Source organism: Apium graveolens, chromosome 9 (assembly GCF_009905375.1).
Source record: "Apium graveolens cultivar Ventura chromosome 9, ASM990537v1, whole genome shotgun sequence".
In the NCBI taxonomy this organism is placed as follows: domain Eukaryota; kingdom Viridiplantae; phylum Streptophyta; class Magnoliopsida; order Apiales; family Apiaceae; genus Apium; species Apium graveolens.
In genome coordinates, this window is record NC_133655.1 from 132,115,542 (window position 1) to 132,135,161 (window position 19,620).

Consider the following 19,620-nt stretch of genomic DNA (forward strand, 5'->3'; position numbering starts at 1 on the left):
GCGAAATCTATTTTTGATACAAGAGTCCAAATGGGACTCATCCCTCTCAACAACGAAGAAAAATCGATGATTGACATACGGGACAGACTCTCTCTTTAAGCGCCATTTTCTACTTCCATTATCTTTAGTTTAAATGAATCAAAGCATCATTATGAGCTGGAATATCAGAGGAGCATGCAACTTTTCTTCTCGCTTACATGTCAGAGAATTAGTTTTTGTCAACAAACCTTTAATTATTTGCTTATAGGAAACAAAAAACACAGCGGTGGAGCAATAATAACATTAAATCCCTTGGCTTAGGGCAAAATACAGCTTGGGAGGAAGAGTCGTCCTTAGGATTATATGGAGGATTGCTGACTGCCTGGAACAAAGTTGTCATCCTCGTTAATATTTTTGCCATTACAAGAAACTGGATAGGGATTCAAGGCGTATTTTTTGAAACTCAGGAAAGGTTTCTATGCGTCAATGTATATGCGCCTCAGAAACTAGTAGACAAAAGGAGTGTCTGGATGGAACTCAGGGTCTACGTAAATCAATTCTCACGGACACCAACAATCTTACTGGGCGACTTCAACTCTATTTTTTCCAAACAAGAGACAGAAAACTGTCAATACAAACCTTTGGATTAAAAAACCTTTCTACACTTCATCTCAGACATTGCTCTGCTCAGCATTCCGCTGATCAACTCCTCTTTCACTTGGCATGGACCTTCAAACCAAAAATCTAAACTGGATCGAGCATTATCCAACCACAACTGGGCAGCCATGGGAGATTGGGTAACAATGGCTCTGCACCGTAAAAGCTCATATCACAAGCCTCTAATCCTTAAGAATCTGAATATAAGTTGGGGCCCCATGCCTTTTAAATTCTTCAACCACTGGATGGAGCACGAAAACTTGATCGAACAGATGGGACTAGCATGGAATCAAAGAAACACAAACAATTTACATGCAAAATTCAAAAACCTGAGGATTTTGGCCCGAGAGTGGAATAAAAAACAATTTAGAAACATTGACAACAAAATTTCCATTCTGGAAAAAAAACAAGAGGAGTTTGATAATCAAGAGGACAGCAACACGACCAAGATTCTATTGCGTGAAGAACTCATCACCCTTTACAAAGCAAAATGTAGCATGCTTTTCCCAACTGCTAGGGAAAACTGGCAGCTACAAGGGGAGAAAAACACCCGGTCCTTCCATAAAGCAATAAGTAGGAGAAGGAGATCAAACACAATTCTCGGAATATAGTAAACCACAGGATGGACATCTACACCTTCAGAAATAAAGACCATATTCTATAACTATTTTGCTTCTTTTCTGAGAAACAAACATAAATTGCCAAATTTTAATCTGAATGAAGATCTGCTCACCAAATTGCCTGAAGAATTACAATTGAACATCCAAATGGATTTCCTTGCACAAGAAGTGGAGGAAGCATTGTTTGCAATAGATTCAAAAAAAACCCTAGGGCCGGATGGCATGAATGCAGGAGTACTAAAAGCAATGTGGAAATTTATAAAAATGGATTTCATGAATTTCTTAAGAAAGTTTCATGACCAAGCTCATATCCCAAATGGAATGAACTCCTCCTTCATAGCACTTATTACAAAAATCCCAGATGTCTCCACTCCAATAGATTATCGACCCATCAGTTTGATAAACGCTTCATTTAAGCTTCTAACAAAAATTCTAGCATGGAGACTTAGTAAGGTCATAAATTTTCTAATCTCAAATACCCAATTGGCTTTCATCAAGAATACACAGATGTCTGCTAGTATTCTTATAACAAGGGAGGTTTATGCTGGACTGAAAGCAAACAGGGCTAAAGGAGTGATTATCAAACTGGATTTCTCAAAAGCGTTTGACACTGTTGACTGGAGATTTTTGTACCAAGTATTGGAGCACATTAATTTTGGTCAGACATGGATAGGTTGGATAAAACAGCTGTTGTACAACCTGGTGGGAGAAGTTCTGTCCAAACTTTTACATAAGCAGTTAAAGAAAGAAATTTTGACGGGATCCAATTACCAAATTGCAATATGGTACTCTCACATCTCCAATTCGCTGAGGATGTCATTCTTTTTGTCAAGAATGATACAAACTCTATTCGTGGAGTAAAGCAGGTGCTTCAATGTTTTGAACTCTTATCGGGTCTGTACATTAATTACAATAAAAGTAGCCTAATTGGCTTTGACAAATCATCCGATCAACTGCAATTATAGGCTGAAATGCTTGGTTGCAAAGTAGGGACATGCCATTTCAAATATATCAGAGCAACAATTGGCTAATCTCCAGAACTTCTAGGATCCCCTTTTTGTGAAAATAGAGAACAAACTGAAAACCTGGAGCACTGATAATATCTCAATGTCCAGAAAACTTGTGTCACTGAAATCTTCTCTTGACAGCATGCCCATTATCTGGTTTATCTTATATAAAATCCCATCAAATGTCATGAATAAACTGGAAAAGGTACGACGTGATTTTTTGTGGGGTCACTCCTCTTATTAGGGGAATAAACTTCACCTGCTAAATTGGCAGTCTATCTGCAAACCCAAAATTAATGATGGATCGGGATTAACATTTCTAGGGGCTAGGAACTACGCACTTCTTGCGAAGTGGTGGTGGAGAAGTTATACTGAACGTAATGCCTTGTGGAACAAAGTTCTAACACGTCTTTATGGAAATAAATGGCACTATGATTTAGCTACCCTGAGTTGTAATAGATCAAGCTCCCCAATGGTCAAGAGCATACTGGCGCTTAAAAAATCTCTCATTCAACCCCATCTTTTAAAAACGTTCGAGTGGAAGCTCAACAATGGGGCCACAATTTATTTCTGGGAAGATTCTTGGCACACTGCCGGGCCTTTAATGTATAAGTTTCCGCGTCTTTACCGTCTTTCATCGCATAAACACACCACAATTTCTGAATTTCTCGTTCACTGGAATATAAATCGAGAGAGCGGTGATCAATTGTGGCACAAAATATTGCTGAATAGGGATGACACTTAAATGACAGAACTAAAAAGGGTGGTGGAATGCATTTTACTTATAGCAGAGGAAGACGAACTTCTCTGGCTCTTGGGGAAGGGTAAATTTACCACGAAGCGACTTACTTTTTTGTGCACAGAAGACACTCCTCCATCAAGAAATACTACAATCTGGTGGGGTAAACTGTGGAGTATGAAGGTCACTCCAAAAATTAAGATCTTTGTGAGGAAGTTGCTTCGGAAGATTCTGCCAACTAGCGCTTTTTTAAACAATAAAATTACAAGCATTCCAACAGCATATGCATGGTGTAAAGTCGAGGTGGAGACAATAGACCGCCTGTTCTGGAAATTTGAAGTGGCTAAGTGGGCATGGGACTTCATAAGCATATTATGGAACTTATCTATAAAACTCAAGAGAATAAATCATTTTTCTATTCCGACTTTATTGAGGATGTATACAAATTCTTATCTCAGCCGGCCCTGGGAACTAGTGATCTTTGCTACTTGCTGGGCAATTTGGTTAACCCGAAATGAGGCACTTTTAGGAATACCAGATTAACAAAGGAAATGGTCGAAGTGCTGATCTCTTTACGAATTAGAAAGTGGGGCAAAGCGACAGGAATCATCAATTTTGAGAATGACCCATTATGGAAAATCAACCTGCAAGGAGCTTTAGCATTATATAATCATCAAGTCCCGACAAATTTCTGGAAATACAAATTCTAAAAACATGATTTAGTCTGTACAGTAGATGGAGCATGGGGGATCACTGAATATCACAAAGCGATGGGTGGTATAGGAGGTACTATTAAGAAAAGAAGCAGGAACTCAATAGGGAAACTAGTCCACTCGTTCTCTGGTCCTGTTGAAGTTAATTCAAGTACAGAGGCTGAGATCGAAGCCTTGCTACATGTGATAAGGATTGTTATTTCAAAGTCTTTAACTACTTCCAGAATTGTAATCTGCTCAGACTCTAGAGAAGCTCTGAAAGTTGTACGCACAGGCTTACAATATTTTAGCCCAATCTCAGGCCCAATCCCAAACCTAAAAAGGTTAATTGGGCCTTCAATGCTATTACATTACGTCCCTAGAGAACTCAATGAAGAGGAATGGGCTAAACGTAAACCATTTTATCCAGTACAATGATTTTTCTAGATAGACCTGTTGGGCCTATAAGTCTAGTCTCCTTGGAACTCCAATATCACTAGTCTTCTTCCCACCCTGTGAACGTATAAATTTTAAAGATACGATTGCATGGACCAGAACTTTTACCCTATTATAACTTCAATATTTCTTCACTTTTTAAGGTCTCCAGTTAATTTCTTAAATTTCCAAGGTCTTTTTAAAACCTTTCTGTGGTTGTGGCTGCCTACACTAGTCTCTCCACACTACAAAAAAACAGGGTAAAACCGACCGGAAATAACCGACCGACGTCGTTTGGTCACCTTAAAACCAACTGACGTCAGTGGTCGGTTATATGCCAACTAAACGACACCGTATCGATGACGTGGCACACATAAAACCGACCATCAGCTGGTGGTCGGTTTTATAGAAAAAAACGACAACGTTTTGTTGATGTGTCACTTTTAAAACCGACCGACTACAAGTGGTCGGTTATATACACAAATTCTGCAGGTTAAAACCGACCATATATGGTGGTCGGTTTTGTAGAATAATTAAAAATTAATTTAAAGTACAAAAAAAGTACTCGTTATAGAAAAAACGGTGTCGTTTTATTCTTCTGACTAAAACTGACCGCTCTAACGGTCGGTTTTAACCTATTTTTTTTAATTTTTTTGTTTATATCCCTCATTTCTTGATTTTGGCCAAAAAATTAAAAAAACAGAGGATTGAAGTGGAGGAGTTTCAGAAAATTGTAAGTTATTTCATATTTTGTAATAATGTGTGTGAGTGTTTATGTTGGTGGTGTATGTATTAAATGTTGTTGTATGTATTTAATATTTTTATTTTTTTATATAATGTTTGTTGTGAGAATTGAAGTTTGGTAGTAGATAATTTGTAAGTTAGTTTCATTTACTGTAATTATAGTGTGTGTGTTTGTGTGTTTTATGAAATATGTTTATTTCATTTATTAATGTTTATTGTAGATAATTTGTTGTATGAGATTAATGATAAATTATTTATTAAATATATTTTTTTCTAATTTTAAAAAATATTATTGTAGATGGAAACCATTGATCGAAGTTGGATTGGTAATCAATTGCAAAGCGATAAAATTTCATTGACCCCGGAATATAGAATTGGTGTAGAAATTTTTTTAAAATTTGCTAGCGAAAATGGAATGGAAGATGGTACAATGAAGTGTCCGTGTAAACATTGTAAAAATTTGAATTGGTTAAAGATTGATGATGTTAGATTTCATTTGCTCGCTAAAGGGATGCTTGAGGGTTATACTGTGTGGACGTCGCACGGTGAAAAAATAGAAAGAAAACGTAGTCGAACATCACATCACCGTTATTGTGTTCGGGAACCTTCGAGAGTAGAAGAACCGGTAGATTTGAATGTGATGTTACATGATTTAGCCGGTGAAAATTATCAATTTTATGAAATTACGGTTACGGGAACTATGAATGTAGAAGAAGCTCCAAATGATAGTGCTAAAAAATTGTACGAGGTTATTGTTGAAAATGGAGCACCTATTTATCCCGGCAATTAAGTTTTACCACCAAATTATTGGAATTCAAAAATAACTCGCATTGTAGTAATAAAGCTTTTGATAGTTTACTTAAACTTCTTACGGATGTGTTTCCAAAAAAACATACATTACCCGAAAGTTATTATGCAATGAAAAAAATTATGAAGGATTTGAGGGTTGAATATGAAAAAATTGATTTATGTGAGAATGATTGTATGTTATTTTATGGAGATGACAAGGATAAAGTTGTGTGTGATATATGTGGTGAAGATCGTTATCAGGATGTTTCTAGGAAAGATGGTAAAAAAATAGCAAAAAAAATCTTAAGACACTTTCCTTTGATCCCTCGATTACAACGCTTATATATGTCGGGACATACATCCGATCACATGAGATGGTACAAAAAAAGAGATGTGAAAGATGGAGAAATAAGTCATCCTGCGGATGGAGAAAAGTGGAAAAATTTTGACCGTCTGTATCCTTTATTTGCTCAAGAGATTCGTAACATAAGGCTCGGTCTTGCGACCGATGGTTTCAACCCTTTTGGCCCTACCGGGAAAAAAATATATAGTGTGTGGCCCGTGGTGATAGTTGTCTACAATCTTCCACCATCGATGTGTATGAAAAAGCCTTATATGTTCATGACCGATATAGTTCCGGGTCCAAATAGTATTGGAAAAGATATTAACGTTTGTCTAAGGCCTCTCATCGATGAATTGAAGATATTGTGGAATACCGGGGTGAAGACATACGACCAATCTTTGAAACAAAATTTTATAATGAGAGCGGCTATTATGTGGACAATTAGTGACTATCCCGCTATGAGTATGATAAGTGGGTGGTCGGGCAAAGGAAAGATGGGATGTCAAGTGTGTCTTGGAAGCGTGCAAGGGTTTCAATTAAAATATTGTGGAAAATGTAGTTTCTATGGAACGAACCGAATATTCCTTGAATCAAATGATCCACTCCGTCAAAAAAGTAATTTGTTTGATAACGAAGAAAGAAGATTGTTTCGTGGTCGTTTGTCCGGTGAGGGTGTTAAGGAATTGCTTGATGGTTTAGTTTTTCCACCACCCGGAAAGACTAATTCGAAGGCAAGGAGTGTCGGATACGGGGAAGAGCATCATTGGACTCATGTCCCAATCTTTTACGAACTCCCTTATTGGTCATCACATATTTTACGATATTCAATTGACATCATGCATACGGAAAAAAATGTTTTTGAAAACATTTTTTTTACTATTGTCAATGCGGCAAAGTCAAAAGATCATAAAAAAGCAAGAGCGGATTGCAAGCATTTTGGGGTGTTACCACATTTGTGGATCGATGAGAAAGGAAAGTCACCTAAAACACCTTATTCCCTTACTAGAAAACAACGTAAACTTTTGTGTGAATGGATTAGTTCACTAAAACTTTCGGATGGTTATTCCTCAAATATATCACGTTATTGCAATGTTGAGGAGTGTACATTTTATGGATTCAAATCGCACGATTGTCACATTTTTCTTCAAAAATTATTGCCTCTCGCAATTCGTGAACTTCCATCGGCACCTATTGCCGATGCAATCACGACAATTTCTAACTTTTTCCAAGATTTATGTTCATCCGTGGTTATAAAAACCGACTTGGAAATAATGGAAAAATCGGTTATCAAAGCGTTGTGTTTGTTGAAAATGATTTTTCCTCAAAGTTGGTTTGATTCGATGGAACACTTGGTTGTACATTTAGCCGAAGAAATTAGACTTGCTGGACCTGCTTATTGGCATTGGATGTATCCGATTGAACGTTTGTTGGGAAAATTAAAACAAAAAGTCGGTAATAAAGCAAGAGTTGAGGGGTCAATTGCCGAACGATATATGGAGGAGGAGATTCTTAATATTTGTTCTTTTTATTTTGCCTCTAACACGATCCATAATAAGGTACATCGTAACGAGGTTTTGTTTGATGTGCAAAATTCCAAAAATTTAGAAGTGTTCAAATATCCAATTCAATCTCTTGGAAAGGAAGGAACTCGATACATGAGTGATGATGAACGAGAGTTAGCGGAAGAATATATTCTTTTAAACTCTCCTGAAGTTCAACCTTATCTAAGGTACCAAATCTTACTTAAAAAAATATGTGTAATAATTTTTGTTAATGACACATGCATGATCTTACTTTATATTTTAGGAAGTACCAAGATCGTGTTATGCGACAGCGCCCGGAAACAACACCTCAAGATTTAGATCGTATTGTCAAAAGTCGATTTAAAACTTGGTTTAAACAAAAGGTATTTATCTATTTTAAATTTGCATGATTTTTTTTTAAAATTCTTATAATTACAACGTCTCATCGATTTGAATTATTTTTAGGTTGATAAAGATGAGGTGGAAGGACCTCGTTTTAGGGACTTACTTGAAGGGCCGGTATTAAAAGTTATGACTTTTGAGACTTGTCAAGTTAATGGATATAAATTTTCAACAAAATCTGTATCCGGTTCTGGTATTATTGTTAAAGGAAATTTGCACGGAAATAATCTTGATTATTATGGTCAACTACAAGAAATTATTAGACTTATTTATCAAGGATGCAATCATGTATATTTGTTCAAATGTATATGGTTTGATAGTGTTGGTAATGGTGTGAGGATTGATAAGAATCGTGTGATTACAATCGATATGACTTCAAGATTGAAGTCAAATGAGATTTTTATTTTAGCTAGTCAAGCCTCACAAGTATATTATGCTCCTATTGTATTGGATCCAAAAGCAAAAATATATACGGTGGTCAAATCTAAAAGTCGCCCAATTGATGAATCTATCGTTGCGCAAAATGATATAGAGGACGCTTTTCAGGAAGATAGATCTAATGCATCGACCTCGTTTTCGCTCTTTATCGATTTTGCACAATATGGACAAATACCGTTTATTCGGCGTGAAGAAGAAGAAGACGACGAAGAAGATGATTTGAAGGATGACGAAGATGAAAATGAAGGAGAAGAAGAAATAAGTGAAGGTGACAATGAGGATGATGATGATGATGACGAAGATGATGATGGTTTTGACGATTTTGAATAATGTCATTTGTATTTTAAAGATGATTTTTAGTAAATTTTGTAATGATTAGGATACTTTATTTATAAGTTATAGTAAATTTTTAATGGGTTTGTGAATTTTTGGTTTTAATGCTAAGTTTTAATGCGTTTACGTCCGGTTAGGGCCAAAAAAATTATAATATTTGACCGTAATATTTCCCAGAAAACCGACCGTCTCCGTGACTAAAACCGACCACCTTCTTGATAAAACCGACCGTCTCCTTAAAGGGGTGGTCGGTTTTAAGGTGGTCGGTCATAATAATTAAATTGGCCTCTGAAATAAAACCGACCACTTTGCACATTTGACCTCGGTCGGTTTTAGCAGTCTTGGTCAAAGTACATTTTTAATACTTATTTTCAACGATCGAACCGTACGGATGTTAATTTCATGTCAAAATATGCTTATGCACAAAAAATTAGCACTTTTGAACGAGTAACATTACGTTTTTATAAAAGTAAATTAACAAATTTAATTAAAAATTAAAAAAAATGAATTCGGTCTAAAAAGTACAATTTTAAAAGGTATATTTAACGATCCAACCGTACGGATGTTAAATTCATGTCAAAATATGCTTATGCACAAAAAAATAGCACATTTTAACGAGTACCATTACGTTTTTATAAATAAATTAGCAAATTTAATTAAAAATTAAAAAAAATGAAAAATATAAAATACACATGATCGAATCGTATGGATGGACTAACGCGGTGAAAACGAACAAATGTACCAAAAATTAGGCTATTTTAAAAATAGTATAATCAAAATCATATGGAATATAATTATTTCAGTAAATATGTCGGCATTCTGTAGACATAATAAGTTGAACATACCATTCGATACTATAAGTATAATTTTAAAATTTATTTTTAATGATCGAACCGTACGGATGTTAACTTCATGTAAAAATATATTAATGCACAAAAAATTAACACATTTGAACAATTACAAATACGTTTTTATAAGAAAATTAGCAAATTTGATTAAAAAAGTGAAATAATTAAAAAAAATATAAATTATAAAATACACATGATCGAACCGTACGGATGAACAGACGCGGTAAAAACGAGCAAATGTACCAAAAATTAAGCTATTTAAATAATAATAATCATGTTTTTATAAGATTCTTTTAAATTTAGGGGTTTGTAACCCCTAAACCCTAAAATTAAAAAAAAATACTATAAAACCGACCACTTTGGGTCATAACCGACCACCTAAAAAAATTCGGGTTTTTTTTTGTGAAAAATTAAAAAACCCCGCCTAGAGCAAAACGACACCGTTTTGCATGCTGCACAGGGTTCAAGGTTAAAACCGACCGACCTGGTGGTCGGTTTTAAGTCCCAGACGGTCGGTTTTAAGTCTGTTATAAATAAAAAGAACGGTTCACTTTTCTTTTCTCTATTTCCTTCTCTATCTCTCTATTTTCTCTCTATCTCTCTCTCTTACACTCAAAACCGACTTAATTCACTAAAAAGCTTCGATTCAATGGCGTTTAATTCACGAAGGAGCCCCAAATCTGAAAGGAAAATGTCCTAAGTCCAATCATGTATTAGGATTTAGGAATAACTTTTATGTAATCTGTTTTGATTTCATTGATATTAATAAAGACTTGTTTTGCTTTTATTACGGGCTTTATCTATTTAAAGTGTTTAAATAAGATATACTATAGTTTAGAGTAAAGCTTTTTATGGATTATGATGAGATCATAATAGTGAGACCTAAAAAGATGATAACTCTAAACTTAAATAGTTCCTGGTCATAGGATTACTAACTGGTAATTAATAATCCGCAAAGATCGGTACATACTATGCTTGCTTCATTATGAAGGATGTATGTTCTCATAGACATTTGTGTGGTGACACTATTGCTAGTATGTAGGTGCTTATTATGGAATAAGTTCACTGAACATGACTCGCCCAGCTGAACAACTGATGGAGTTCACTCACGTGTCAGCAGTTGTTCGCTTAGTGATAGTTGTACAAGTATCCTTAGAGTTGAGGTCATCATAGTCATCTTGTGTACACTGAACTATGCTTTGGTTTAGTTCTTAGTCTCCAGGGACAATTATTAGGGCTCTTCTGGGTATAGGAATTTGTACACGAAGATAGTGTATGATCAATAAAGGATCTACCCCTTCCAGTGAAGGAAGCGAATGTTCAAGGCTGATCCACTTATGCTAGTTCAGGAATCTCTGGCCAGAGTGAATAAAATTAGAAAGGAGTTTCTAATTTGCATAGAACTACGCATAGTAAATGGTAAGCAAGTAATTGAATTAGATAGGCTTGACACGAGATCCATTCCTTGTATTTAATCGGGACATTGTAGGGTAGAAGGAGTTTATTGTACGGTAACTATTCACTGACAGGTTCTTGGTATTCTAAGCAGTGAATTCATATTATCCGGATAGTCGCGATATGTTGAGAAGCATCACTCACGATGTAGAATAAATGTGATTAATTAATTAATCATATTTAATAAATTAGAGAATTTATATAAATAATGATAAAATAGTTTTATTATTCTTTATTTCTACTACCGGCTTAATATTGAACCTACAGGGTCAAACCATAAAAAGAGAACGATTTATTGGTGGAGGAATTAATTAATAATGGCTAATAATTATTTATTTGTGAAATAAATAATTAATTGGCAAATTTAATAATTAATTAAATGAAATTTAATTGATTATAAATTAATTAAGAAAAGTTCTTAATATTATTAATTAAGGATTTAATTTTTGGAAATTAAATCAAGAGAGAGAATTATTTCTAAAGTGTTTAGAAAAATGATTAATAATTAAAAGGTGTTTTAATTATTAATGAGAATAATAAATGGGATAATAATAATATTATTTATGGGAAAATTTCAGCTGAAAATTTTGCCTATAAAAACACTATTATAGACCCTATTTTATTCTAACCCCATCGAAACCCGAAAACCCAAAAAGTTTGGAAAACCCAATTCTCTCCACCTCCTTCCTCCTCCTTAACATCGTTTTCTTGGTGGATACCGGTGGAGTGCTTCACACTTGAGGAGCAACTGCTAAGGATCTCTGATCGTTGTCTCCGAATTATTTTTAAAGGTTAGATTCGATCTCTCGAATTTTTATTCACGATTTATATGCTTTTATTTGGATTTTGTATGTGTAAAAGTGTTTTGCCATGACCCCGCTGCGTTAAAAATCCAACAATGGTATCAGAGCATAGGTTGTATGCATATAGATCTGTGGTAAAAATTTCAGAATTTTATATGCTTGTATGAATTAATTATGATTTTTACAAGTTATATTATGGATTAATTTTGTCTGATGAGAAATCGTTTCTTAGAATAATTTTGAATGTTGATCTGGGTTCTACAAGTGTTGTAGATCGTCTGGGTATTTTTTTCATAATTTTATGATGTATAGATTTTTTATTATGAATTTTTGAAGTTGTTACAATTAAATTCGTAATTAAATAATTATATATATATAATTGTATGTATGTATATATCTGTATATGCTTGTACTGCTGTTGCTTGTTGCTGTACGGGGAAGAAGAAGACAGACCAGATCAGAGACTGACAGGCGCGGAAATCGATGCGAGAAAAAAATTATGTCGGCTTCCGGAAAAAAAATATAGGGGTGTAACGCATTCCGGGAATGCGTTACACACCTGTGACGCATTCACGGAATGCGTTACAGGGCTTGTAACGCGTTCCTATAATGCGTTACAGCCCGACTGTCCAGATTAAAATTGATTTTCTGGGAGTTTCGTAACTCTGTTTTAGGCGTGCAATATACCGTTGGATTCGTTTTTTCGAGACAGATCTAATGGAGTGATTAATTTTAGTTTATATAAAAGTTTTGAACTGTTTATATTTCCATGAAGTGTTTTAAAGTTGTTTTTGACTGTTTTAATTGCTTTTAAATGCTTCATGTGATACATAGAGATGTATAATGCTTAGACTAATGTGCTAGATGATGTAACATGCCTACCTTGATGTTTATTCATGTTGATATATGTGATATATGCTTAGTTTATCATGCGTTGATAGATTTAGGTGAACTTAAATAAACATAAGGCGTTTGTTAGACAACCTAGTATAGTGAAATTGTTTCATAACCTTAAGAATAATATTATGAATACAATCATGAGATTCTTGTGTTTGTGAAACACGTAATTGAATATGAATTTTCGATATGAGAGAAAGGATGATTCTGTCAACAACAGATTTCTATCTGTAAGAAAGGGTTATTAAGTGACGCCTCTTGACAATGCTCCACTCGATCTGGGAATCATCTGATTATTGATTATTGATTTGAAATATTTAATTTAAAAGGAAGAATCTCTTTATAATATGATTATAATTGTAACGTAATATAATCCCTCTAAAATTAAATAATATCAAGTAGTAATTGGCCAATGATACAACGGGCTTGTGTTGGTCATAGCCTTCCAACATGGTAGAAAGTAGTTCTTATTTTTGAATCATTGTCGTTTCGTGCCACAGCCGAGGGCTTTGATTTCGAAATAAGAAATACTTGTCTATTACATAGAGATGTGTACATTGAATAAGAATCTAAAGGTCGTTACGTGCCACAGCCGTGGGCCTTTGGGGACTGATTCAATTGTACGGAATGTTGGGTTAGACTTGACTTAGAATATTGAGTTTGTCGTGCCACAGCCGTGACTCAATTATTCAAGAGACTAAAGTTTGATTAGGGAATAACATTAGATGTAATTGACAAGAGTTGTCTGCCTATTGAACATTACATGGCGTTTCGTGCCACAGCCGGGGTTGTGTAATGGAATGTAGGATCCCTATTCCCACTAGCATTATGAATGCTTAATTTTTCATGTAGGGGGTTGAATAAATTAGGAAAACTAGTGGGAGCCACTTATGAATAAAGACCCGATTCATATAGTGTTTTGAAATGAAATCGAATATTTGCTAAGTGTTGTTATGTGTTTATCATTTACAGATTTACTTTGTACGTTATGTCTTCTGCACTATCACTCAGGAGCATACTAGATGCTCACAAATTGACTGGTCCTAATTATGCTGACTGGCTTCGAAACTTGAGAATTGTTCTCAGGATTGAGAAGCTGGAATACGTGATTGACTCACCTAAGCCTACTGAACCTGCTAGTGATGCACATAATAATGAATATGTTGTGTATCGTAAGTGGATAGATGATGCAAATGTTGCTCAATGCATTATGCTAGCTTCCATGAACATTGAGCTACAGAAGCAACATGAGCATATGAATGCTCACACTATCCTCATGCATCTACAAGAGTTGTATGATGTGGCAGGGAGGACAGCTCGATATGAGATATCGAAGGAGCTGTTCGGTTGTAGGATGTCTGAGGGATCATCTGTGAATGACCATGTACTTAAGATGATCAATTTGATTGAACGTCTTGGACAACTTGGTTTTGCCATGGATGGGGAGCTGAGCCAAGACTTGGTCTTGCAATCGCTTCCGAGTTCGTTCTCGCAGTTTGTTGTGAACTTTCACATGAATAAGTTGGATGTCAGCCTGCCTGAACTCCACAACATGTTGAAGACTGCGGAATCGAATTTTCCCTCTAAGAAGAGTTATGTTCTTCTAATTGGTGAATGTTCCAATCCTAAGAAAAGGAAGAGGAACTCTTCCAAGAAGAAGAAAGTAGGTGAGAAAACGCCGGTTCCACCAAAAGCTGAAGACCCCAAGAGCAAAGTTGTTTGCTTTCACTGTAACAAGGTGGGGCACTGGAAGAGGAACTGCAAGGTTTACCTTGCAGAATTGAAGAAGAAGAAGGGTAGTGAGACTACCGCTTCTGATTCAGGTATGTTCATGATAGAAGTGAATATGTCATTAAATCAAATTTCTACTTGGGTATTCGATACCGCCTTTGGTTCTCATATCTGCAATTGTTGCAGGGACCAAGGAGAAGTAGAACTCTTGAGGAAGAGGAGGTGGTTCTACTGATGGGAAATGGAGCAAGAGTTGCTGCTGAAGATGTAGAATCATTTCATTTACATAGGCCTACGGGCAAGACTATTGTTTGAAATAATTGTTATTTTGTTCCCTCGATTGTGAGGAATATTATTCCCATGTTAGACTTGGATGGATTTTCATTTATTATTGAGAATAATGAATGTTCTATTCTTAGAGATAATATTCTTTATGGACGTGGTACTTTAAATAATGGTCTGTATATATGTGACATAATTTACTTCAGATTGAACAAACTAATAAAAGAAAAGGGATGATGAAAATCTCACGGTATAGTGGCATTGTAGTCTCCATTTAGTGGACATGGAGAGAGGGCTGCAGATTTGCTAGGAATGGTACACACAGATGTATGTGGACCAATGTCTAAGCAAGCCATGGGTGGATTTTCATACTTCATTACTTTCATAGATGATAGATCTGGATTCGGATATGTGTTTGATGAAACACAAGTCTGAGGCCTTTGAAAAGTTCAAAGAATATAAGTATGAAGTGGAGAAACAACCAAACATAGTATTATAACTCTTCGATTAGATCGAGGTGGTGAATACTTGAACGGAGAGTTTCTGGATTATCTCAAAGTAAATGGTATAGTCTCCCACTGGACTCCTCTAGATTGGTATCTGAAAGGAGAAATCGAACTTTGTTAGACATAGTTCGGTCCATGATGAGCTATGCAAATCTTCCAGTATTCCTATGGGGTTATGCATTGGAAACCTCAGCATATTTACTGAATAAGGTGCCTTCCAAAATCTGTTCCTCAAACTTCGTATGAGATATGGAAAGAAAGGAAACCGAGTCTTAAACACGTTAAGATTTGGGGATGTCCAGCTTATGTCAAGTAAGTTGACCCAGATAAGCTGGAATATCGATCCGTAAAATGTAGTTTTGTGGGATATCCTAAAGAGACTTTAGGGTATTACTTTTGCACCGATCATCGGGTGTTTGTCTCCAGACATGCTACCTTCTTGGAAAAGGAGTTTATCCTTGAAGGAAACAGTGGGAGAAAAATTGAACTTGATGAAGTTCAAGAAGCACAAACTACTACGGTTCAAGTGGAAACACCTGTTCTGACTGAACAACCTTTTATGGAACAGCCCATTCATAGGTCAGGGAGAGTGTCTCGCCAACCTGAGAGGTAATATGGCCTTGTCATTGAGAATGACAATGAGTTGTCGATCATTAATGATGACGACCCTGTGACCTATAATGAGGCTATGAGTAGTGTTGACTCAGAGAAATGGCATAGTGCCATGAAATCTAGAATGGAATCTATGTATACGGTATACGTAAGAATGATTAGAGCAGATGGCCAGGTGGAGACCTTTAAGGCCAGGCTTTTGGCAAAAGGATTCAAACAAAGGCAATGGATTGACTTTGATGAAACTTTTTACCTGTAGCCCTGTTAAAATCAGTTCGGATTTTGCTAGCGAATGCTGCTTACTACGACTATAAAATCTGGTAGATGGCCAGATGGTTTTCTTTCCAAGGGAAATGAAAACCTAGTGTGTAAGCTGCTGCGAACCATATGTGGTTTAAAGCAAGCTTCTCGAAAGATGGAACATTCGTTTTGATGAGACAATCAAAGAGTTTGATTTTATCAAAAACGCAGATGAAGCATGCGTCTATAAAAGGGTTAGTGGGAGCGCGATAACATTTCTTATATTGTATTGAATTAGAGTTGACACACATAACAACATAGCAGACCCACTCACAAAGCTACTTTATGAAAGTCACTTTGATCGTCAAGATGGGTATTAGATACCAGAGTGATTGGCTTTAGTACAAGTGGGAGATTGAAAGGAAAATGTCCTAAGTCCAATCATGTATTAGGATTTAGGAATAACTTTTATGTAATCTGTTTTGATTTCATTGATATTAATAAAGACTTTTTTTGCTTTTATTACGGGCTTTATCTATTTAAAGTGTTTAAATAAGATATACTATAGTTTAGAGTAAAGCTTTTTATGGATTATGATGAGATCATAATAGTGAGACCTAAAAAGATGATAACTCTAAACTTAAATAGTTCCTGGTCATAGGATTACTAACTAGTAATTAATAATCCGCAAAGATGGGTACATACTATGCTTGCTTCATTATGAAGGATGTCTGTTCTCATAGACATTTGTGTGGTGACACTATAGCTAGTATGTAGGTGCTTATTATGGAATAAGTTCACTGAACATGACTCGCCCAGCTGAACAACTGACGGAGTTCACTCACGTGTCAGCAGTTGTTCGCTTAGTGATAGTTGTACAAGTATCCTTAGACTTGAGGTCATCATAGTCATCTTGTGTACACTGAACTATGCTTTGGTTTAGTTCTTAGTCTCCAGGGACAATTATTAGGGCTCTTCTGGGTATAGGAATTTGTACACGAAGATAGTGTATGATCAATAAAGGATCTACCCCTTCCAGTGAAGGAAGCAAATGTTCAAGGCTGATCCACTTATGCTAGTTCAGGAATCTCTGGCCAGAGTGAATAAAATTAGAAAGGAGTTTCTAATTTGCATAGAACTACGCATAGTAAATGGTAAGCAAGTGATTGAATTAGATAGGCTTGACACGAGATCCATGCCTTGTATTTAATCGGGACATTGTAGGGTAGAAGGAGTTTATTGTACGGTAACTATTCACTGACAGGTTCTTGGTATTCTAAGCAGTGAATTCATATTATCCGGATAGTCGCGATATGTTGAGAAGCATCACTCACGATGTAGAATAAATGTGATTAATTAATTAATCATATTTAATAAATTAGAGAATTTATGTAAATAATGATAAAATAGTTTTATTATTATTTATTTCTACTACCGGCTTAATATTGAACCTACAGGGTCACACCGTAAAAAGAGAATGATTTATTGGTGGAGGAATTAATTAATAATGGCTAATAATTATTTATTTGTGAAATAAATAATTAATTGGCAAATTTAATAATTAATTAAATGAGATTTAGTTGATTATAAATTAATTAAGAAAAGTTCTTAATATTATTAATTAAGGATTTAATTTTTGGAAATTAAATCAAGAGAGAGAATTATTTCTAAAGTGTTTAGAAAAAGGATTAATAATTAAAAGGTATTTTAATTATTAATGAGAATAATAAATGGGATAATAATATTATTTATGGGAAAATTTCAGCTGAAAATTTTGCCTATAAAAACACTATTATAGACCCTATTTTATTCTAACCCCATCGAAACCCGAAAACCCAAAAAGTTTGGAAAACCCAATTCTCGCCACCTCCTTCCTCCTCCTTAATATCGTTTTCTTGGTGGATACCGGTGGAGTGCTTCACACTTGAGGAGCAACTGCTAAGGATCTCTGATCGTTGTCTCCGAATTATTTTTAAAGGTTAGATTCGATCTCTCGAATTTTTATTCACGATTTATATGCTTTTATTTGGATTTTGTATGTGTAAAAGTGTTTTGCCATGACCCCGCTGCGTTAAAAATCCAACAAAATCATCTCTCATTGCCTCCGGTTTCACTCTTGATGTAATATTTTCTTACGATTAAGCACTTTTTTTACTCGATTGCATATATGTGTTTATGTGTATGTATTTTTTGTGTTTATATATATGATTTGAAGTTAATTATATGTTTTTTGTGTTTGTCAAAGTATTATTCTCACATAAATTGATGTGTTTCACTTCAAATCAAACTTCATTGATTTTTCAGTTTTTATGTAAAGTTTTGCATGTTAAACATTCGTCGGTAATGTCAATTTGTTTAATATAGGTTAAAGTCATAATTTTTGGGTGTTTCGTTGGTTTGTTTACTCTTTTTAGAAGTATAAATGTATTTTTAGGGTTAATTTTTAACACATAAAAGTATCGAAATGGATAATTCTCAATTAAATTGAAGTTCATATGATTTTTCAGTTTTCATGTAAAATTTTGCATGTAAAAGATTCGTCGGTTTTGTCAATTTATTGAATATATGTATAAGTATAAATTTTAAGATTTTGTCGGTTTGTTTACGTTTAGGTAGAAGCATAAATGTATTTTTAGGGTTAATTTGTAGGGGTTTGCTCTTGTAAACATGATCCGTACTCGAAAATGGATAAATATTGCACTTTATATGTGAGTTTGGAACTTTAATTTATTGTATATATAGGTTAAGTTGATTTAATTGTTTAATTTGCGTAATTAAATAATGCTCTAATTAGTTGTGTTTATTTTTATCGTTAATTTGTGAAATGGATACGGTTATATGCATTTTATATGTATTTTATGTGATTTTAAATGTTTTTTTATGTAATGTGATTTACTAATGCAAGTCGTTTCATCGATTTGTTTGTTTTCATATTGGCTAATATATTTTTATTATTTATTTTAGGATCTTTTTGCTTGGATGTTGACATTGGTTATGATAAGTCTTGTGGTGTTGATAATGGCGAAAAAAGGGAAGGGGAAAGACAAGGAGCCAGAAAAAGACAAGGGGAAGGCAAAGGCCAAGGGAAAGGCCAAATTCGCGAGTAAGAAGGGCAAGGGCAAGGGTACAAATGGAAAAGGAGGGAATTTACATTTGCAGTATGAGCCGACGGATTCGGATTCGGCCCGAATGATCCGACTCGGCACATGACAAATGCGGAGGAGCGAGAATGGCGAGGAAGGCGACCTCGATCACATTCAAGTGGCATATATGGAGAGAAACCGCCATTGAAGCCATATCGCATTGATATCTTTGATGGACAGTAAGTTAAAAAGTTTTTAAATTGCATTATTCCTATATGTTTATATTTTTGGTGTTGTTCAATATTGTTATGTGAATTGTTAATGTTTATTGTTTTCTTTTGTTTAAATATAGTATTAAAGATGATACGGCTAAGAAAACGTTTTTGGCTATGATTCGGGAGAAGTGGCCTATTGGGCGTTACACTTATACCGATATCGAAGAACGTCACCCGGGTTGGTTGA

General features: G+C 35.0%; 1 protein-coding gene across 1 annotated transcript; it reads left to right on the top strand.

The window, feature by feature from the left end:
* The first annotated feature begins 6,256 nt into the window (after positions 1 to 6,256).
* LOC141685580 (uncharacterized) lies at positions 6,257 to 19,182 on the top strand. The gene is made up of 5 exons (XM_074490672.1): positions 6,257 to 6,807; positions 7,045 to 7,734; positions 7,812 to 7,911; positions 7,994 to 8,630; positions 19,040 to 19,182. The coding sequence occupies exons 1-5, from the start codon at positions 6,257 to 6,259 to the stop codon at positions 19,180 to 19,182; spliced, it is 2,121 nt and encodes a 706-aa protein (XP_074346773.1).
* Positions 19,183 to 19,620: the final 438 nt, after the last annotated feature.